The sequence below is a fragment of the Heterocephalus glaber genome, unplaced genomic scaffold, assembly GCF_053883595.1.
Source record: "Heterocephalus glaber isolate CG9 unplaced genomic scaffold, H.glaber_assembly_v1.0 deba00001504, whole genome shotgun sequence".
NCBI classification, from domain to species: Eukaryota; Metazoa; Chordata; class Mammalia; order Rodentia; family Bathyergidae; genus Heterocephalus; species Heterocephalus glaber.
Window position 1 is genome coordinate 71,077,641 of NW_028258324.1, and position 23,120 is coordinate 71,100,760.

At 45.1% G+C, this 23,120-nt stretch overlaps 1 protein-coding gene and 1 pseudogene across 3 annotated transcripts in view; one reads left to right on the top strand and one right to left on the bottom strand.

Annotated features, from left to right (window-relative positions):
• Positions 1 to 1,409: 1,409 nt before the first annotated feature.
• Positions 1,410 to 23,120, top strand: part of Klhl6 (kelch like family member 6) — a 56,305-nt gene continuing 34,594 nt past the window's right edge. The window contains exon 1 of one of the 3 annotated variants that reach the window (XM_021256387.2): positions 1,410 to 1,723. Coding sequence is in view for 1 of the 3 variants with exons in the window: in XM_004834921.3 (XP_004834978.1) it covers positions 6,659 to 6,951 (293 nt within the window). In the remaining 2 variants the exon portion in view is untranslated. Of the gene's footprint in view, positions 1,724 to 1,790; positions 1,974 to 5,385; positions 6,952 to 23,120 lie in introns of those variants that run through there. The other 2 variants (XM_087186828.1, XM_004834921.3) reach the window with 2 other exon arrangements.
• Positions 1,832 to 2,907, bottom strand: LOC101718362 (interferon-stimulated 20 kDa exonuclease-like 2 pseudogene; annotated as a pseudogene).

The following is a 23,120-nucleotide window of genomic DNA, read 5'->3' on the forward strand; positions in this document are numbered from 1 at the left end:
TTGAGGTGATACTCTTAAGTGAAATAAATAGGACACACATGTGGAAATACCAAATAGTTTCTCTAGTGTGAGAAACTGAAAGTGTAAATAAGGACTAAAAGGTATAATAGATAATGTGAAATAGGAAGAAAAGGGGCAAAGGGGAAGGGGAAGTGGGAGGGGTAGGGGAAAGGAAAGAAGGGAATGGAATTAATATGAGAAAATGAAAAAGTGGAAACAAAGTCTTTGTAAATAGGGAGGGATGGAGGGGTTGAAGGGAGGGCAGGGGAAGGGGAAAAAAAATAAGAACCAAGAGAGATTATGTAAAGGTGCAAATTTCCAATGATGAATGTCATTATATTGTATACCTAAAATGTACCAATAAAATAAAATTTTAAAAAAATCCTCAATAACACCTGGCAAACAGAAAGCAACAAATCAGTGAAAAGATCATATATCATGACTACATAGGATTCATTCCAGGGATACAAGGATAGTTCAACATACCCAAATCAATAAATAAACATCAGTCAGGATAAAATAGAAGCAAGGACAAAAAATCACATGATCATCACAATAGATGCAGAAAAACCCTGTGACATCCTCTTGCGATAAAAGCCCTGAAGAAAATAGGTACAGCAGGACCTTATTTCACTTCCATAAAAGCCATTTATGACAAATTTACTGCCAACATAATATTAAATGGGGAAAAACAGAAATGACAAGGATGTTCACTATCACCTCTCCTGTTCCACATAGTCCTTGAAACATTAGCTAGAAAATCTGGCTAAAGAAAGAAACAAAAGTGAGATGTATAGAAAAGGAAGATGTCAAATTATTATTCTTTGCAGATGACCTGATTGATTTTTTTATTTTGTTATAAAAATTTATCAAAACAATCACGTTTTTATGAGGCTTGATTTAGCAAGGTAAAAGATGACTTAAAAAATTAAAACAATGTAAAATTTTTTAGCCCACCAGGCAGAACCTAAATTAAATAAATCCTCTGCTACTCTAGGTGAGCTTTTGTGGATCGGGAAAGTTGATTTTCCCAGCTATACCCTTACCTCGGTGCCATGCAACCCTGGGAACTGCGCTGCCCTCCAGATGGCTCGAGAGCCAGAGCCACGTCCTGGCAGGCCAGGTGCCAGCTCTGCACCCAAAGCAGGGCCTGTGACACGGAACAGGACCAACATTCAGGGTCCAAGTGGGACACTGGGGGGTGGGGGTGCTGGGGAGCCAACCCAGGGCCTCACATTTGTGAGGCAGGTGCTCACCCAGCCCCACAACGCTTGTGAAAGCAAAAAGCTCCTGTCAGTTAATTGAGAAGTATGGGCCGGGGATTTAGCTCAGTGGTGCCGCCGCCTGCCTCGAAACCGCAAGGTCTCGAGTAGATCCCCAGTACCAGAAAAAAAAAAATTACTTGAGAAGTAAAAGCGTAAGACCTGTGGGTTTGGTGATGTGTGCCCGAGGTCCAGGCTACTCTGGAGGCTGAGGCAGGACTGGCTGAGCCCAGGCAGTCAAGGCCACACCAGGCAACACAGCCTCCCATTCGACGAGACAAAGGGCCAGAGTTATAAGGCGGATGGGAACTACATTTCCCAGGATGCCCTGCGCTTGGCCGGCAGGAGGACCCCGGGCTGTGGTTAGCACCCTTTGTGAGGTAAACAGTCCAGGGCTGGGTTCGACACAAAGACGTCTCCTTCTAGGGGACCCGTAACCAGACACAGAGCACAAGAGTGAGGTGAGATTGTAAGGGCTGTTGAGTGGGGTGAAGCCTCTCCCCCAACAAGGCCAGCTCCCCAGGCCGCGGCCTAGTCTCCTGGGTGCTGTGTCTGCCGCCCCACAGCTGCTAGTTTCTCGGGGGATTCTGGGCCCGGTGCTGTTCCCACTCAACTTCACCCCACTTGTCCAGCTCCGTGGTGGCCTGGGCATCTTCCACAGAGGAGTGTCCGCTTCTTCCAGCCTGGATGTCCCGGCCCAGCAGCTTCTTGGTGAGAGTCTGGAGAGACACGGCGGCCTTCTCCGGGCCGCTGGCCTGCCGGTTGAGGAGAGGGCTCTGGGAGGTGTCTCCGGTGAGGGCTTGGGGTGAAAGTACTGCAGGGCTTTGAAGTCGTCGTGGATGGCGTGTCCCACCACGACCTTCCCGGAGAGGATCTTCAAGATCTGGCTCCGCGCAGTCTTGAACGGGGTGGCTTTCAGCATGTGGCGCTTGCGGATGCCACGCCACCTGGTCCGGTCGTCCACGGTGGGGCGGGGGGGGGGGGGGCAGGACGTACTCGTCATAAAGCACATCCCCGTCAGAGGTGATGCTGCTACAGCGAGCCAAGGAGCTGACGTGCCCTTGGGACCCGTGCCCACCCTCTCACAGTCTGTCGCCACCATCTTCCCTGGAACGCTGTCTGAGTGCGCCTGGGGGGCATTCTGTGCAGCACTCTTCTGAGGGGGCTTCTTCTGGGAGCGGGCTGGGGGGCTCTTAATCTTGGGAAGGGCACTCTGGAACTCCCCCAGCAAATCTACTTTACCCACAGCAGAATCAGTCTTCTTGGAAGGGGCAGGGGTCAGCCAAGACACCGCAGCTTTCTGGTCCAGGGACTGCTCTGAGCCGTCGCTCGAGGCAGCTGTCTTCTTTCTTTGGGGAGGGTGGATCTTCCCAGTGCCGTCCACTCTTGGAGTTTCCCCTTTCTTTGTAGGTTCTGAGTGTGGCTTAGGTACTTTACTAGGACGCTGGTTCTTTTTGTTCAGAAATCCTCTCTGTTCCAAGAACCGTCGCCTCCTGACAAAATTTCGATACTTGGCATTTCCTTCTAATGACTTTTTGGGAGGACATTCCGCAAAATCCAGATTCAGGAGTAGAGCAGACAGGAGGACAGCAAACAGTGGGAATGCAGGTGGGAAGAATGGCTCACAGATGACAGGATAAGGTTCTCATTCTCTGCTGAGTCCCTTCTACCATGTGGAGGTCTGCGGAAAACCCTGAGGAGGAAAGTGATCTCGGTAACTGTACCCACAGTCCTGGGGGAAAATGAGATGTGCCAATTCAGAGGCCCGAAGTGAGGGGGATCGGAAGTCGAGGTAGCCCACTCGCAAGCACACTCTGGACGGCCCTCGCGGTGGGCACCGTCCCTACTACGCACGGAATCGTCCTGAGGCGGATGCGGAAACCGGGCCGCGCCCACGGCCACCGGGACGGCAGGCGCGCGGGTGGGACGGTACGGGGGTCCGGTGCGCGCGAGCCCGAAGCGCCCCCCAGATGACCTGATTCTTTACTTAGAAGACACAAAAACTTTCAATGAAAGACTCCTAGAATTAATAACTAAATTCAACAATATAGCAGGATAAAAAACAAATACAAAAAAATTAATAGTGTTTCTATATACTAATAGTGAACTTACTAAAAAAGAAATTAGGAAAACAATACTATGCATAATAGCATCAAGAAAAAAATCAAATGTTTAAGCCTTAACCTAATGAAAGAAGTGAAAGATCTGTGCAATGAAAATTACATCACTCTGATAAAAGAGATTGAAGAGGACATCAGCAAATGGAAAGATATCTCATGTTCCTGGATATGTAGACCTAATGTAGTCCACATGGCTATACTTCTAAAACTGATATACAGATTTAATGCAATCTTAATCAAAATGCCAATAGCATTCTTCTCAGAACTAGAGCAAACCATCCTAAAATTCATATGGAACCATAAGTGACCCAGAATAGCAAAAGCAACCCTGGATAACAAAAGCAAAGCAGGAAGCATTACAATCCCAGACTGGAAGTTATAAATACAAAACTACAGTGATAAACATCATAGTACTGGCACAAAAACAGACACGTGGATCAATGGAACAGAGGAAGAAAGAGAAAAAACCCTGGCACATTCAGCTATTTGAGCTTTGACAGTGGGGCCAAAAAATACACTGAAGGAAGAACACCCTTTAAAATTTTTTTTTTTTTTTGGTTCTTTTTGAGGCAGGGTCTCACTATGTAGTTCAGGCTGGCCTTGAGCTTACTATGTAGTCCAGGCTGGCCTTGAACTTGTGGTGATCCTCCTACCTCAGCCTCCCAAGTGCTGGGGTGACAGGCGTGCACCAGGATGCCCGACTAAGACAGCCTCTTTTTCTTTTTTTTTGGTACCAGGGATCAAATGCGGGATACCTTTCGCTTGCGCGGCAGGCGGCGGAACCACTGAGCTAAATCCCCAGCCCAAGACAGCCCTTTTAAACAAATGGTGCTGGGAAAACTGAATATCTAAATGCAGAAGATTGAGTCTAGACCCATATATTTCATCATGTACTAAACTAAAATAAAAATGGATCAAAGATCCAAAGGTTAAAACAGAAATGCTTAATCTTATGGAAGATAAAATAGGTAAAACTCTTGAAGACATAGGTGTAGGCAAACACTTTCTGAACAGAATCCCAATGGCCCCAAAATACTGTTGAGAACCAACAAATGGGATCATATCAAATTAAAACATTTCTGCATAACAAAGGAAACAACCAATGGAAGGGAATGGGAAAAATAAAATTTACTCGCTATTCCTTGGACAGAGGACTAACATCTAGAATATATGAAGAACTCAAAAAAAAATTGACCTCCTCTAAGTAAAAGATCCAATTAATAAATGGGCAACTGAAATGGTACTTTTCAGAAGAAGAAGTACAAATAAATGGTCAATAAATACATGAAAAAATGTTCAATGTTACTGACCCTTAAAATGAAAATTAAAACAACATTGAGATACTATCTTACTCCAGAAAGAATGGCTATCATCAAGAAATCAAGTAATAACAAATGCTGATGGAGAGGGGAGGAACCCATCTACATTATTGGTGGGAATGTAAACCAGTACAACCCCTACGTAAATCAGTGTAGAGATTCCTCAAAAAACTAAAAATACAAATTCAATTTGACCCAGCTATTTTCTTCCTAGGTGTCGCCCTAGAAGTGGTAAAGTCACCATATCACAGTGATGCATGCATACCCATATTTATAACAGTGCAATTAATAATAGGTAAATCTTAGAAACTGTCTATATGCCCATCACAGATGAATGGATAAAGGAAATATGTTTATATACAATGGAGTACTATTCTGCCACGAAGAAGTATAAACTTGAGGCATTCATGGGTAAATGGATCCACCTTGAGACCATAACAGTTTTAAGTGAAATAGATCACAGACACAAACTTGAATATCACATGGGTTCTCTTGAATCAGAAACATAAAATATATAGAGATGGAGGAGGTCAGGGAGGGAGAGGCAATGGGAAAAAAAACTGAAAGAAAAGAATGGAATAGAGCTTTTTGTGAATGGGAAGACCACCAAGAGTTGGAAGGAGCAGGAGGGGATAGGAGGGGTGGGGGTGAAAAATAATTAAGATGTATATGTGTCTTAGTTACTTTTCCCTTGTTGCTGAGACAAAATGCCCTATACCTAAAGTTAAAGGGGGAAGGGTTTATTTAGCTCACAGTTTGTAACAGTTGCAGTCCATAATCGGCTGGCTCCAAGGCAGGGTGGCAGGGCAGAGGAGCATCACAGAGGAGAAACAGCTCATGGTGGGCAGAAGGCAGCAAAGCAACAAGGGGATGGTCACAGCTCTCTCTGTCCCTTATATTTTATCCAGGCTACTTAGGGCAGGCAGCACTCACACCTTTAATCCTAGTGCCCTTGATCCTAGCATTGCACATTGAATCGATCCCAGCACCACACACTCTAGATCCAGCCACCTCTGCAAAGTCCCACCTATGACTGCATGAGGCTTTGGGGGAACATCTAGACACACCCATAACAGTGCATTATGAATCAACTCTCTGCAATAAATCCAATCATAATGTACTGCAAACATGTACTAATAAAAACATGTTAGGTTCTATAAATTCCGTAGGATACAGGGAGTTTTGAGATAATGAAAAATACTTCATCCACCATCAGAGGAACGGTTAGTGGATGTTGGGTGAGATTCAGATACCTTGAGACTTGCTAGGGCAGTCAAGGGTTGATCCATCCTGATTGGTCTTTTAAGACAAAGGCCCTGGGGAGAGGGTTTCTAGAAACTATTCCTTCCCTTCTCCTCCAGGCATATTTTAAAAAACCAGACATTTTTGTTGGATGGGGGACATTCATGTTTTCCTTGACATTGTTTCTCCATGAGCAGAGAGACAAGGACAGAAAATGTGCATGGGACAAGGTTGAGCTATCAGGGATAAGAGGGGTTTTCAGGGTTCCCAAAGAACAGATAGGGCTTCACATGGGTCTCAGAGTCCTGAAGGAGGCAGCAGGAGGGCTGTGGATACCCCCTGCCCATCCCATCATGAAAGCCTGGGGTTCGTAAAGCACCAGGAATACAAATACAACAACCAGACCAGAGGCTTCCTGCTCACGGATGTGAGGTGGGAGATGGACCAAAATAACCACACAACACTCGGAGAAGCCGCCCCTTCTCACCCGGAGGCCCCTCCTACACACCCACTCTAAGTCATTTCTAAATTGGTGAAAATTCACAGAAAGAAGAAGAATAGGACTTGCCGGCGTTTGTAGTAACAGGATGAGAAAGTGCGAGACTTCCTGTTATGTGTGTGTGACAGCTAGTGATAAGTGGAGGGCCCGGCACAGGAAATCCGCTCAGCTTCTGCAATGTGACCTGCCCGAGACTTGGGAGCTCCTTCAGTCTGGATGTGGATGGCAGGACAAAGGGGCACCTGGACCATGGACGATGTGGTAGAGAAGAGTTTGGAAGGGCCCCTGGCACCTGGTGCAGAGGAGCCCTCCCAGAAAAGGGGAGACATGGTGGAAATCTTAAATGAGGACAAGGTGAAATTTGATGATGCGGAACTCGCCTTAATTCTTCAGAATGGCCTGGAGACCCTCCGAGTAGAAAACGCTCTGACAGATGTCATCTTGTGTGTGGACATCCAGGAATTCTCCTGCCACCGCGTGGTGCTGGCTGCGGCCAGCAACTATTTCAGGTCAGCATGCCTAGAACCAGTCAAATGGGGTGCAAGTTGGGAGGAAAATCTATGCCCAATCCAAGTAGTTTGCTATTACATTTATGTTTATGTAGATATCTACGAAAGCTTGTGTGTCTTGGTAAGATACAAGAAAGACAGCTATTAAACTTTAGATTTTAGTATTTAAGCCACATTTTGACTGAGATTGATTGGCAACATTTAAAAATCAATGCTTGTGTATGATGGTGAACCTTTGTTCTGTGTGTACGCCCTTGTTCTAAAGGATGGAAAATTGCTTAAGTCATGGGGATTTTTTCCTCTTTCCTTAGTCTGACTAATGTGTCCGAAACACTATGTTGTCTTTGTTCACCAACAGAGGTAGGGAAAAAGGGTGTGGATGCAGCCCCTGTTTGTTTGCAGCAAACAACTTGCTGCAAATATGGGGTTCATTGAGGGGGGAGCAATTATAAAAACTTTAGATGTAAAGATTCCCCTTATGACAACAAACTCAGGCTCACAGTGGCTTCCAGGAGGTCCCAATTGGCCTTTTCCTGACTATGGGTTTTACAGTGCTCTGAGGATCCATTTGGTCACCTGTAAGGTGGGGACCATGATGATTACCTGTGCACACTGTTGTGATAATTAAGCACAAGCATGAAAAGGATCTTACACAGTGCCCAGCATACAGTAGATGCTCAATATGTTTTTGTTGAAATTCTTCACCTGATTCTGCTTCATTCAGCTATGAACCATTATTATAATGAATGTTTACCATTAGCAAATCCCTGCGGTAGGAATGAGGGAGAATCAGGAACCCAGTGAAGGTGGCTGGATCTAGCATTGTCCCAACCGTTGTGAGCATGGTGGGGAACCAATCTATAAGGACCATGTGGATCAAGAAGGCATTCGGGGAACTTGAAAAAATACCCTTACAATTCTTCATAGCAAGAGTCTTCTTAACTCTTGACTCTGGTTCAGAAGATTAAGAAGGAAAATGTTACACTGTTCTGAGGCACCTGGGGAAATCTTTCTCTGGAGTTCAAAGAGCGGGTTGTGCTGTCATGGGGCTGGGTTGCTCCCACATGTTGGGGAGACAAGGAGTTTTGGCATTGGAATCATGCCTGGTGTTCACTCACAGATGTAGCTATCTCATTTTATATTTCCAATACTGTGATGAAGGTGGCTGATGTTCCCTTGTGCAGAAAATGGAACCCCACATGGCCTGTCTGGCCACTGGTGGAGCAGGAGTTCCATTCATTCTAGAAATCCTTGTGTGGACCGTGGGGCAAGTTTGGGATTTCCTGCCACAGGAGGCGTGTGAAGATAAAGTGTAGGCATAGCTGTAAAACTGGATTGGGATTGATAAGTGTGTAGCTTTCTCTGCCAGCATTGGCCACTTGCAGCTGTTCATCCCCTTCTTGGGGGTGAAGAATGAAAGCCAACTTATCAATGCCCTTGGTACTTGTTTCAGGTTCATCCTTTCTGTTTGGAATCACTGGAAGATGGGCATAGTATACTTGGTTAGTGATTTTGTTCGTGGGCTGACCTACCTGTGGGACAGGCCTGCGGGCTGTGTGCCCTGGATGCATCACTGCCCCTCTCTGACCTTTGGGTTTATCCTAAACACAAAGTGTCTGGGTTCTGTCTGCTGGTCTGGGAGACTCAGGGGAGGTCCCTGCCAGTCCCTAGAGCAGGCTGGAGCTGTGAGATGCTGCAGGCACACGAGGGCTAGGAAGCTTCTCCCCAAACTTCCTGGTTGTGAGGGAAATTCCTTCTATTCCTTTCTGCAAAGGGCTGACTTTAGATTAGTATCGAGGGATTTCCAGCATACTTTCCTTCCATAGTGAACACAGTCCTTGAGACAGGATTCTTTTTCTGTGCTACTAGTAACAACTTATTTGCTGAGCACGTATGTGGGCCAGGCCCAGTGCCACCCGTGTTGCATACACCAGCCACTCAGTGCACACAGCAACCCTGTGAGGTGAAGATTTTATCCTCCTCGTGCTACAGATGAGGAGCTGAGGTCCTGGGTGTCACAGTTCATGTCAGAGTAGCCATGCCAGGTGTTGGCGTGGGGACTGGCATGAAGCCTGGCATTGCCTCACTGCTTTCTTGCTTGGTATCTAAGGTTTTGAAAGGGGGTAGGAGCCAAGTTCCTCTTCTGCTCGGACTTCAGAAGGCCAGGGAGGCTCTGTGTCTACGTGGCTTCTGACACAGCTCTCTGTGCTTTGGAGTGCCTGGCAGCTGGATGTAAAATTATGGAGGTTTTCTTCTGCTGCTTTACTCATTGAGAAAATCAGTACTTTCTGCTAAGTAACTGACCATGGTTTATTTAACCAATTCAGTTGACAGACATTTGGATCATTTCTAATCTCTTATTACTATTACAGACAGTGTTATAAGTATAACCTTGTTATAAATCGTTTTATATGAACACAGGAGTGTCTGGCGATGCACTCGTGGAAAAGGTTTTCAGAGTCATTGCATCTGCAGTCTTTGTGGATACGATCAGGTTCTTCTTGAGGGGCATGGAATCATGTTGCATTCCCCAGAGCCTAAATAAAAGATGATAGCATGTATTAGTTGAATTTTTAAAATGACGTATTGACATATTATAGCTGTGTGTATTTATAGGGTACAAGAGATGCTATGAATATAGCATTATATTGGAGTATAATGAGGAATGACCAAATCAAGCCAACCAACCCATCCATTACCTCAGACCTTTGACATTTTCGGTGATGGGAACATCTAAGATTCACTTTCCCAGTGACACTGAGGTGTGCAGTACTGTTCAATGCCTCTCAAAACAAAAATCAAAAACCCACAGTCCAACTTACTTCTCCTGTCTAACTTGTACCTTTTGATTATCATCTCTCCCTTCCCTGCCCCACCTCTTGTAATCATTACTCTTTGTTTCTATGACAGCAATTGTTTTAGATTCCATGTACAAGTGAGAACTTGTGGTTGTCTCTCTGGCAAACTTGAATTTTTGTTAGTCTCATAGATGAGAAAGAATATCTCCATTCAGTTTTAATTTGCGTATCTCTTATTTTACCTCTTCATATGTTTGAAGTTCTTTTTCTGAGAACTATCTCTTCCTGTCTTTTCAAATTTTAATGTGTAAGTTTTAAAATTCAAATTTATTTTTATAAAAATAAGACATGTAAATAGTTCACAAAGAGCCAGTGTTATGAAAAACAAAAATTCCTCTTTACCTCTTCTACACTTTAATCCTATTCACCAGAGGCCATTTTAGATTTCTAGCTGTTGCTTCTGGTGTCATTTCTATATTTCTATGCTCTTTGCTCTTTCTTGGTTTCTCAATATTAGCTATCATTTATTTATTCCAGATAAAAGATTTAACACTTATAACTAACTCACTAACCATACACCATGTACCTTATGTCTCTCCACAGAATTTTCCCCCTCAGTTTTTTCAGAGAGGTTCTTGCTGGCCTTGAACTCACCATATAACCCAGGCTGGCTTGAATTTGTGGCAATTTTCTTGCCTGAGCCTCCAAAGTGCTGAGATTACAATGTGCCACCATACCCAGCTTAAAGATGATGTTTATCATAACCTTTTGCTGAATTTGTATTAAGAGCTTGCATGAGCTGGGTGTGTGGCACATGTTTGGAATCTCAGAACTTGAAGCTGAGGCAAGAGGTGCACAAGTCCCAGCTCATTCTGGACAACTAAGAGACTTAGCAAGACCCTGTTGCAAAATTTAAAAAATAATTTATTATTTTTATTATTATTATTATTTTTTGGTACCAGAGATCGAACTCGGGTCCTTGAACTTGTGGGGCAGGCAGTGGAACCACTGAGCTAAATACCCAGCCCCAAAACAAAAATTTTTTTTAAAGGCTAGGGATATAGCTCAGTGTAAAGGGCTGGGTTCAATCCTCAGTACCTAAAAAAAAAAAAAAAGAATTTTCATCATTATGTTCATGAAAATAGTGTTCCCTATTGAGCCAAATAACATAATGTCATAATATACCCTTCCTTCTAACCTTTTTATCTTTCCTAAAATTCATAATTCTCTCTAGGCTGGAGATGTAGCTCAGAGATGGAGCGCTGCCCTAGCATGTGCAAGGTCCTGGGTTTGATCTCTGGCACTTTTACAAAATAATACGTTCATGATTAAATACATTCTCTCTTTTTTCTGTTTGCTTAGTTTTTGGAGTGACTTTTTATCACAGCCCCTCACAATGATCTTTCCTGTGGGCTAACACATCCCTGGAAATTTCCTCGCTTCCCTCATCCCTCATGTGTTCTCTAGATTTTCAGCCCGCTTCTGTCCAGCTGCTGGCCGAGATTCCTCATCACACGGAGGCTTTCTTCTTCCATCCTCCTCTTTCTTATGTTGCTGTTAGAAGTCTGATATCCTTCTGATTTCTGATGCTTTGTCTATAATTGATATTTTCTCTCTAGAAATTTTTTGGGTTTTCTTTTAACATTTTGAAGTTTCATGATAATGTACTCGTGTGTGTGTGTGTGTGTGTGTGTGTGTGTGTGTGTGTATTTTATTCCAGCCATTGAATACTTGCATAATTTAGTTCTAAGACATTTTCTTATATTATTTCTCTGGTAATTATGTGTCCACTTTTTTCTTTGTTCTCCATTTCTTTCTTTTTTTTTTTTTCTGATACCAGAGATTGAACTTGGGACCTTGCGCTTGCGAGGCAGGTGGCAGGCGTTGGCACCACTGAGCTAAATCCCCGGCCCTGTTCTCCACTTCTGAATCACCTGCTAAGTGGATGTGACTTCCAGAACAATCCTCTTACTCTCTTATCTATCTTATTCACCTTATCATTTTTATTTATTTTCTGGATGATTTTCCTCAATTTTATCTTCCAATCTGTTGGGATCTCAGTTTTTTTTCCCCCCAAAGGCATTTTCTTATTTTGAGTGTTCATTTGATAACATGGTATTCTTGTTTCAGGTAGATTGTACTTTAAATTTCTTTGAAGTTTGTATATATTTGAAAACTTTTTCTTCTGTTTCTTGTAATGTTTGTGTTTTCTGTTCATTCCCTTTTCTCTTTGTTTTAGTCTCTGTCTTTTATTTGAGAGGCTATGCTGAAATATTTGGTAGTCTTTCTCTATCTACTCGTATTTAAGAGTAGAGCATTAAAAAGCCGATGGATGCTGGGGAGTGAAGAGTCTGCTCTGGAATCACTGGAGGTTGAATTCACTTTTTTCTGGGAATTTCCAGATGTGGGTATTTGAAGGTCTTTACCCTGGTACCAAAAGTTTAAAAGAAACATTCTCCCTTTTCTTGCCTGGGAAGATACAAGCCTAATTGTTTGCTTTCTGGGAAAGGGAGAAGCCGGGGTACATTATTCCTTGGTTTTTAGATTCATATTTAAGTCTGCTATTTCTAGTTCCCCTTCCTCTCTTGAACGTGTCATCCATGAGAAAGGCATTTCTCCAGAACAAATCTTGTGTCTCCTGTGAGTGGTTCAGGCATTATCACTTTGACAAGCAGAGTGGGGATGCGGACCTGAGTGTGGTGAGCATAACTGGTTCTTTTTTACAGCCTCTCAACCAGTGCCTCTGTTTGTGGTTCTATATGGCCCTTATCCCTACCCCACTTCTGTCTTTTAAAGTGATCATGGGTGGCTGAGTTTTTCCAGGGTTCTCCAGAGAGGACTAGCTCAGGATCTGTCTTAGCAGGTCTTTTGATTTCAGCTTTCTTCATGCGGACCTTCCTTGTATTTAAGCCTTCCCAGTCCATTGCCCTCCCCTTGATTTTGCAAAGACCAGCTCCGCCTAAAGAACCAGGCAAAATGTAGAAGTCTACGGCAACAGCTGCTGTAAGCCTGCAGCTATTCAGATTTCTGTTAGCTAGGGGGATAATGAAACCAATGGTTTGTGCCACCGTGTATGAGGGAGAAAACCTGTCTGGCCACCAGTTATTCTGTTGTCTGCGTCACGTACTGTCCCCAAACCCCAACCATATCACAGAAAAGCAGTTTCAAGAGTTTATTCGTGGTGGCAGAGATAGAGTGGGAATGTGTTAGCCAAACAGGACTGTATTAGTAATTCAGACAATGTATTTCCCTGTGGCGGCCTATTTAAAAGTCTTGAGAGGAATGAGGAAGTTGGGGGGAAAGTCTTTAGTTAAGAATGAGAAAAAAAAAAAAAGAAGAATGAAAAAAGGGTGAGAGAGAATAAAGGTAACAAATCACCATATAACATGCATTTAAATGTCCAAGGACTAAATGTCAAGCCGTGCAAATATTCTCATGGCAGAAAATTGAGCCAAAAGCAAAGACTTAACATTCAAATTAATTTCTTTTATGAAACTACTAATGACTTGTATGAATTTACTAATAAAGTTGCTATTTGTGTTACGCCACTGAGCAGGTCCCCGGATTAAAGTCACTGGAAGGGGTTGTGTGTGAGACACGCTGAGCCCTACCTCATGAGAGAACTGCCACCTAAACCAGTGGTTCTCGCCACCTTGAGGGCTCAGCTCACTGCAAACTATGGCCTCCTCTATAAAGGACAATGACCCAGTAGGGCAGGCACCCTGTGATTCCCAGGGTTGGCAGAGGAAAGGGGTCATGGTAGTGAGAGGTGGGGTTACCAGGCTTTGCTCAGTCCTGTCGATGACTCGCCCTTCCTCTGTGCTAGCCTTAGGCTGAGTCAGCAGCTAGCTCCTTTGCTGTTGCCTAGGCCTGAAATCTTTGCCTGGATTCTGATCCCTTCCCTGTGCCTCAGTCTCTGGGTCTGATTCTCTGAGGCTATGTTGAGGAGACTTTTCCCATCAACTACAAAAATCAACATGTGGCCAGGAATGGGAAGGGGATTATGGGTATATTCTGTGCATTTATGACTCATTTTTACATACTCACAGTTCCTGGATAGCAGAAAGGAGCAGAAGGCTACTAGGTTTACTTGTTGTAATTCTTAGCTTATCCTCCAAAGTACAAAGGAAAACAAAAATAAGTTAAGGCTGTCTAGGTCTAGATTAAAAAATATGGTTAATGGTGAAAAGATTACAGGTTGCTGTTGCCACTGTGGGCATATTTGTTGGACCCAAGTGAAACCGACCACTATACTACCTGGGTCGTGTCTGGTATTTGCCATTTTTAATATTTTCTAATACCATGGATAGAACCAATCTGGTGGTAATATTTAAATATGATAGGTTGATAATCCCTTATCTGCAATTCTGAAATTTCCAAAAACCTGACAAATGAAAAGCATTTCATAACTTACTTGGCAGCCAAATCTTCCTGAACTGCACTCATTTGGTGAGCACACATGTCCTGAGCTGAGGTGAGGCTACTCACAGTATTTCTTTATTCTACTTCCAGTGACTATTCATGTATTCACTGCTGAAGTTCAGATGCACTGGTTGACAGTGCTGGAGGTGCTATATGATATTCTAGATATGCTAATATCCAAACAGTTCTGAATGCCAGTGCACACATGGGTATAAAAGTTTTGGGTAAGGGATTATGGTAGCGCTAATAGGTTTCATATTGGTGCTTTTGGTCTGCCTTTTTTCACACGCATATGTTTACATACTTGTAAAATGTACTTTACACACAATTTTGCTTCTTGCTTTGTCTCCTCTTTTCATTAAAATCTTTTTCCTATTGTGGCACAGTTTTCTCAATTACCATTTACTTATTTTGCTGCCAATTTTTTTTTTTGGTACCAGGTATTGAACTCAGATCCTTGCACTTGTGAGGCAGGCAGCAGAACCACTGAGCTAAATCCCTGGCCCCTTTTGCTGCCAGTTTTAACAGATACATTCTATGAAAATCATTATCTTTCCCTGTGACTATTTCAGTCATTTCCAATATTTTTTTTATTTTTTTGCTACCAGGGATCAAACTCGGGACCTTGTGCTTGCGAGGCAGGCGGCAGAACCACTGAGCTAAATCCCCGGCCCCCCAATATTTTATTTTTATACGTGATGTGGCAATTTTGTATTAAGTCTTTTTTTGTAGTTTAGAATATGAAAAACCAACATTTTTGGAATACTTACTACATGCCAGGCACTTTGCCGGATTCTCTCCATTTCAGTTATGCTCACAACAATCTCCGTAGTTAGATGGCAGCTACAGAGCCCTGTTCCATTTCACCCTTAAAGGAACTCACACCGACAGGAAGAAGGGTTTCCCTGTTGAGATCCAAGCTGAAACACAGGGCAGAAGTGTGACTGTGAGGACATTTGCTGTACAGGGCCAGTCTCCCCATCCTCCCATGCGCTCATGTGGGCTACAGACTCTGAAAATAAGGAGGAAATGTGATGTCGCTTCCATGTGTGGGTACACATGTGCGCAGGCAGGAGGACACTGTGGGAACATCCGTCCCAGCGTGTGCCTGGGGCTGAGCGCCAGTCCCACAGCAGCAAAGCCCCAGCAGGCCTTAGGACATCAGTGTGGCTCAAGGGCTTAAAAGCAAGGAGGAAGGAGGCAGGTCGGGGTGTGTGACATGTAAGAATGTATTTGCCTAAAAACACTTGATGTACTGTAATAAGTCAGGTTTCCTAGTTTCAGTGCACAGAAATTGACCCTGACTTCTTTGAGGGATTAATGCAAATGAAAATAGGGACTGAGATGAGAAAATCCCCTCAGAAGTCTGGAGAACCAAAGGCAGAAAGCAGACAGGTGCAAAGGAGGTCAGGTGGTAGCGCCCATGTGGGGAGGGCTCCTGGAGGTCACAGCTGCAGCGCCCTGGCACCAGCACTGCCACATGCTGTCTCTGCAGCTGGAGGCTGCTGCTGCTTCTGCAGCTTCCACCCAACAGGCTGCCCCTGCTTCTTTTTGCCTCACTCGCCCCCAATTCCAAGCACGGCATCAGTTTACTTGACCCATCAAGGCTGAGTTAGACATGTTGGAGTCCTCGCTGGGATAGGAGCAGGGAAAGTGAGGCTTGTGTCTGCAGCTACAGGAGGGGGAAGTGGCTGTATGTTTCAGAGAGTCTGCTATACCCAGGGAGGGCTCAGATGCAGGGGAACCAAATAATGCCAAGTGTCTGTAGGCACCTACTGTGGGCCAGGCACACAAAAGGGGCAGAATAGGTGTTTTGTTTTGTTTTGTTGGTACCGGGGATCAAACTCGGGTCCTTGCGCTTGCACAGCAGGCGACGGAACCACTGAGCTAAATCCCTGGCTCTAGGGCAGAATAGGTGTTAAGGAACCCTGAGAACTATCTAGGTATCAGAACACTGTGACTCTTGTCACATTACATTAAAGAGATGGATCCTGAGATCCTAGCAGAGAAGGGGACAATTGTTAGGGCTTTCACTCTTCCTCCTCCTCGTCCACTATGGATGGACCAGACACTGGTTGAAATGTGAATTACTTGGGGACAATGCTTTCCTTGTCCCTGTGCCCTCGCCACTGTCAGCAGGCACCCTGTAAATGCTGGAATTGAACAAGACATTGGTGCCCCTCCTGCAGGCACAGTCCCTGATTAAGTAGCATCTTGGTGTGAGCAGGAAGTCCCCATGGAGTCGAGAGACTGTTGCACACTTTAAAAAAGAGGAGGATGAGAAAGTGTGGTCCTCATAGGGAAAACTGAAAGCAGTTAAAAAATCCAAAATGCTTCAGAATGTTGGGGATTGAAGGGATCATTTCTGTGACTATCTGGACACAGATGTCCTGTCCTTAAAACTCAAGATAGCAGGCTGGCTGGCAGGAGATGTCTGTCTCATTTACAAGCAGACCTGCAGATGGAGGGAGAGACCGCTCAGTGATGTCTGTGAAAGTCTTTATTCCTCATACTTCAGGGCACCACCTTGGTAGAGGAACACTGGTTATGTTATCTTTCTTGGGATGAAAATACCTGGAAAGGAGGAAGGGCAAAATATTAAGCTTTCAGTATTGTAGTGTTGAATGGATTTAGCCAAATTTTACCTATCTATTCATATATTCATTAACAGACACATTTATTGATTAGGTGCCTACCTACTCTGGGTCAGGCATTGTTTACAGAATAGCACTGTGTACAATACAGGGTGGTAATTGACATGATGGAGTTCTGCAAAGGGCTGTAGGAAGGTTTGGTGTTTTTTTTTTGGTACTGGGGATCGAACTCAGGTCCTTGCGCTTGCACAGCAGATGGCGAAACCACTGAGCTAAATCCCCGGCCCCACCGGAAGGTATTAAATCAAGTTGAAGAAGAAGCAATCCAAGAAGGCTTCCTGGAAGGGGTGGTATCTGAGCAGGTTTTGAAGGATGGGTAGGCATTAACCAGAAGAGGCACATTGCTGGGGAGAAGGACAGGAGGGGAGCATGTCAAAGGGAAACACTCTGGGAGGTAGTGTGCAGCATAGGAGGAGCGGCGGGGAGAAGAGTAGGAATGAAGTGGAGAAGGTGTGCAGGCCAGTGAGGCTGAGAGGGGCAGGTCCTGCTGGGTGATGTTGAGGACTGAATGTATCTTATAGGCAGGGGAAGCCAGGGAGAGTATTTAAGCGGAAAGATGACATGATCAGAGATCTCTGTTAAAGTAACTGTGGGCGGAGGGCGGGGAGCCCTCCTTAGCCTGGCGAGACCCTCACCAGTGAGAGGAGAGTAGGGTCAGGTGAAGGCAGAGGCAGTGGGGATGGGTGGCAGGCTCAGGTGACAGCCAGTTTCCTGAAGGCCACCGAGAGCCCTGGGGGAGGCCGCAGTGCCTAGGGAGAAAGGGGAAGAATGTGCGGTTAGGGGCTGGGAAAACAAAGAAACTGACTCCTTCCTTTCCCGAGGGCCACCTCTGAGCTCCAAGACTGGAAAGAGAAAGGGAACGCAGTGTGGCCCACCAGTCTTCCTCCTGCTCCTGCAGCCCTTCCGAGCAAAGCCCAGAAACAAGTAATTTCAAAACAACTCAAGTTCTGGATTTGCAATTTCTAAACACCCTGAAGGTGATACACACTACAGCTACTGTTAAAATCGGTTCCCTCTCTGATCCGCTTCTCTGATACAGACCACTGCTGGGTTTTAGGGTGCTTTCCTTTGATTTTTAAAAATGTTCTGTCTGGAGGACTAATTAGAAACGGGGATCCCTTTCTCTGGCAACTGTCACAGCCCACATTAGGATAAAAGGCTTGGCAAGGGCTATAGGGCTGGACTGTAGCCCAAGCCCCCGGCCCAGATACCTCTGGTACCCTTGGTACCCTCCTATTACCCCAGTTCCCTCTGCCTTCACTTCCAGCTTCATGGCTTCTCTCCAGCACCAACTCCGGTCTTCCTCCTCTTCCCCTCTGGCTTCTGTACCATGAAAAGCCAAAGAACAGGCCTGCCTGTCTAGACTGTGTCATGACAGCTGGCAGAGGGAGCTGTCCTGTCACAAAAAGGACAGCTTCTCCCACTGAGGTAGCCCCAGTGTCTGGATACCACGGGCTGAAGATTGAGACTGGTTCCAGTTTGCAAGTTTCAAAGTGGATGGAACCAGGCAATGCTCAGGAAAGTCCCTAGGAGGAAGCTGGTCTTTGATTGCTGGATAATGACATGTGGCCACAGGGAAGCCAGCATGGGGTCCAGGATGGGGAGGAGTGGGACGGAAAATGTCCAGAAAAGGAGGGTGATATGGAACCTCTAGGGCTGAAGCTCACTCAGGATGTGTCCTCGGACAGTGGGGCACAAATGCTGACCCTGCTCCTGCCCCGGGGAGAAGTGAGAATCCAAGCAGACCTCATAGCAGGGTTGAGAGGGAAGTGGTGTTTGGTTAGGGGAAGCCAGCTTTGTCTTCAGTGAGGAGGTAGAAGAGGCGATGTGAAGCAGATAACAACTACCAGGTTCTGCAGTGTAAAATCTCAGGTGGGATGGCTTAGGAGAAACACCAGTGGGCCTGGAGCTGCGGTTCGGAAAACTGCCAAACAACACAGTTCTCTTCCCACATGCCTTGCACAAGGTCACTCAGAAGCTCGGGTGTTTTGGAAAAGTTCTCATAGAAGTGAGAAGAGAAGCGGGATGTGGAGTGTGGGGTAGCGTAGGCAGATCTATTTGGCCCACCTGACTCATAGGACTACACTGTATGCATAGGTTCCTTCTCATCCACCTGTACATCCACCCATCCATCTGTCCATTCAACAACTAGTCACTTAGTGAGTGTCTCAGAATGAAACATAAAAAGGGCTGAGGATATAATTCAGTGCGAAGGCTCTGGGTTCAATGCTAAGTGCCACCAAAAACCAAAACCAAAACAAACAAAAAACCCCCAAAACAAAACTGTCTGCCGTGAATAAGAATTGAGAGAAATAAACTCTACCAGCTGCTTACAAATCTAATAGAGAAGACACATTAACGCCAGACCTAGTAGTCTCTCCAGGAGTGTTTTGCACAAAGGCCCATGTTGGAAACTGCTAATCACTGGGTGTAGCTGCATCACGGGATGGGGGAGGAGGGACACAGGCCACACTGTGGAGGGTCTTGTATGCCAGTGTTGAGGTTACTTAAGTTTTCCTTCTTTCTGGGCACCTTTAATATAACCTTCTGAAATGCAGGCCCATTTGCTGTGTGGGATTTCTGTTGTCCAGTCAGATCAGTCTGGCATCTGCCCTGCAAGTAATGGGTACTCTGCTCAAACTGGTTCAAGGGTAAAGAAAAGAAGAAAGAATTCATTTACTCGTGTAATTTTAAAAGGTTTAGAAGTATTGCTTCATGACATAGTTGGATCCTTGTGCTCCATCTGATGTTGGCAGGACTCAGTTTCTCTTTCGTCTCTGTTCTGCTTTCCTCAGTATTTGTCTCTTTCACATAGGCTCTTCACACAGAGATGAAAAGGTCACCAGCATCCCCAAACTTTTATTTCTACCAGCTCAGCAATCCCAGTAGGAAGAGAATTTTCTTTCTCAGTGATTCCAGAGAACGTTCTGGAATTGGTTGTGCTTGGAAAGTTCCAGAATTGGCTGCCCATCCTTACCCAATCACTGTGGCTTGGGGGTCATAGCATGTGATTTGGACTCTCAGTCTAAGAAGTAAGGCTGGCTCCATCCAAACACTGCAGACTGACATAGAAGGAAGGGTAGTTCCCAGTGGAAACCCTGGGTGCTCTCCCTAAAAGGATACGAATGGTGTTGGACAGGCAGAATAAGAGCTGTCCATTAGATCTTTGTGACTGAATCATCACTGAAGACTGGCCACAAGCACTTGTCATGATTAATGTTCTACCCAGGCTGATCTTGCAGGACAGAACAAGCCCTTCCTTCCTTCATAAATCTGTGTGGGGTGTGTTACATGGCATGCTGTGACAACAGCAACGGCCCAGTGGGGCTTGGCAGGCTCTGGCTCCACAGTCCCTCAGAGGGGCCATGTGCAGTGTCTCTGAGGAGTGGTAAACTGGACAGGGAGCTGCGCAGACAGCAGTTCATTCAAGGCCTGGTGATGCTTAGAGTCTACGGTGGGTTGGGGAGCTCTGGCTTCCAGCTCTTCTGTCAGTTTGGTGCAATGACTCAGCTAGTGGCTGGGGATTCAAGAGAGTGACTCCAGGCCCCAAAGAGAAAGGTAGAGAGCTGCTAATCATAGCTCTGCCGTGGAAAAGGAGATGGCTATGAACTTCCAAATACTTCTCTGAAGGTATAGTAGTCAGTTTTCTGTTACTGTAACAAAATACTGATCTTGCTCAGCTCACATTCTAATTAGGGAATAACCATTAAACTAGTTAGCAAGTAGATATGTAATGTAATTTAGGCTGTGGCAGAGCTACAAAGAAAAATAAAGGAAATGAGGATGGTAGGGAGCAAATATTTTAGATTGAGGACAAAGCAGGGAGGGCTTCTCTGAGGAGGTGACGTTTGGGCAGAGACCTGAAGTGAAGAGTGAGTCTGTGGAGGCTGGAGGAGCATGTGGCCCAGGCACTGCTTGCAGCCAGGGACTGACTTCATCTCAGGAGACTCTTGGGGCGGTGGATACTCTCATGGCTGTTGGGGGAGATGCATCGCAGGTCCAGGCTCTGCTCTGGGGCCACTGACTCACTGTGTCAGGAACCGATTCACTGCTGTGACATGAGGATTCTAACAGCTAACTTTCTTTTTACAAGGATCTCATGAGAATTGGTTAGTGTCTTTCTAGAAAGTGATTTTGTTACACAAGATTTCACATGTATGCTAAGGGGTAAACTATTTGCAACTAACTACTTGTGTTATCAGAGAGCAAAATAGGCTGGTACACTTAGTGCTAAAAGTGTTGTGTTCTGGTCTCTGTTCTATTGCTGCCATCTATAGGGACCAAGCTTTGCCCACATGCTTTCTGGGTCTCCTAGGGGAGCAGCGGGAGGCCTGGGGGTTTACTCTATGAAAAATATGTCGGTTTCTCCTTGCTTTCACCTGATCTGTGTTCAGCATGGTGGTCATGGCCCAGAGTGGTGGAATTAAGTGGTAAAATCAGTTAACGCATCTCAGCAGAGAATACAGAAACGCTGGGACTTTGGGATCCCAGGGAGGGGAGGAGAAAGAATGACAAAGGAATCAGGGTGTGCTATGTCCATGTACCAACTTCTCACAATGAATGTAGTCATTATGTACTGCAAACTCGTGTGAATAAAAATAAAAATAAAAATAAAATCCCACACATGTGGCAAAGAGCTCTGGAGAGGACAGTGTCTTTGGGACACCTTCTCTCTCTGTCCCATGAACAGTTATTGAGTTGTAGAGCAGTTTGTGTGGAGCCGAGCCCTCCCCTCACTCTGTGGGCATGGTGGACAGCAGTGCAGCAACTCTGGCACCAGTCTCCTGATACAGGTCAGGCCAATTGCTGGTGAATCAGGAGTTGTGAGCCAAAGAGGGGCACCATCCACCTACCCTCCCACCAGCCTGCCCAGATTCCTCTGATCTGGTCTGAAGTGTTTTCCTTGAGTGCTTACAGGTGCCAGGTACCGTGCTAACCACTTGATTCCAAACAAGTCACGGAGATGGGGATGACTATCATACCACTGAACAGGTGAGCAAACCATGGTTGCCTCACTTGCGCTAAGTTACATCATGAGTGTGCATCAGGGTCTGGTCTAGATTGTAGTTCTCCCCTGTCTTCCAACTGCCAGCTCCTCTTCCTCACTCTCCCTAGGCTCCAGGAAGCTCCTTTGCTCATGCACATGCAAACACACATATACACATGCATGCACACACATACACAAATCTATATGTGCCTGAGCATTTACTTGCTGCTGGAGTGGCCCACAGCAGAAGGCTATCAGGTACAGGAGTGTCAGCCCAATGCCTTAGCCTCTTGTTGGGACAACTCTCCAGAGTTCCTGAAGGATCAGGCTGAGCTGACTTTCTTTACAACTTCGGTTTTGCTTGGCTTCTTCCCTTCCTGTCTTTGTCCTGCTCCCCCTGAGCCATCACTAGCACAGCAGGTTCTGCTTCTGGGAGCCCAAGCACCCGGTCAGGTGTGGGCTGAGCTGGGGCAGTAGGTCATCCAGTGGGTGTGTCTCCAAGAGTTAATTCAGGAGCTGCATTCTAGCAGTGACAGCACAACAAAAGTGTCCAAATAACCCAGACAGACCAATAATGTGGTGCATTGCTTGATGTCTATCGACTTCATTAAAGACTTCTTCAGCACACAAGACACTGAATTACAACACATACATATGTATCTCACTTAATATTAGGACATCTCTCCATTAGGATTTTCCAGTTTTTATCTGAATGTTAAAGATCACAGATGGTCCCTGACTTACCCATACTTTGATTTATGATTTTTTTGACTTTTTGATAGTGTGAAAGTGATACGTACTCGGTAGAAACTTCTCAACTTATACTAGGTTCATCAGGATACAACTCATTGTAAGTTGAGAGGTAGAATTCACCTTTCACTTAAGATCACATTTTAGGCGACATAACATTTTTAAAGTTGATATTGGAGGGTCTCCAGAGATATGTGGCCTCAGTTATGTGAAGCTTCATTGGATCCCAGGATCATTGACCAGCCACTGCTGCTAAATGTCCTATTTTCCATATATTCTTGTGTATGACATTTGTGTGGGTCACATGTACTTTACCCCCTGGGATGGCTGCAGATCTGGGTGACCCCAAAACCGAGTGCAGGATAGATGCTTTAGAACTACACTAACATGGCAGCCATCAACTACATGTGGCCACTGAGCTTTCGAATTGTAGGTAGTCTCATCTGAGATGTCCTTCAAGGATAAAATACACGAGGGATTTGGCAGACTTAGAACAAATAATATAAATTATCTCACTGTAACTTAGAAATACTATGTTGAAATAGTAATATTTTAGGT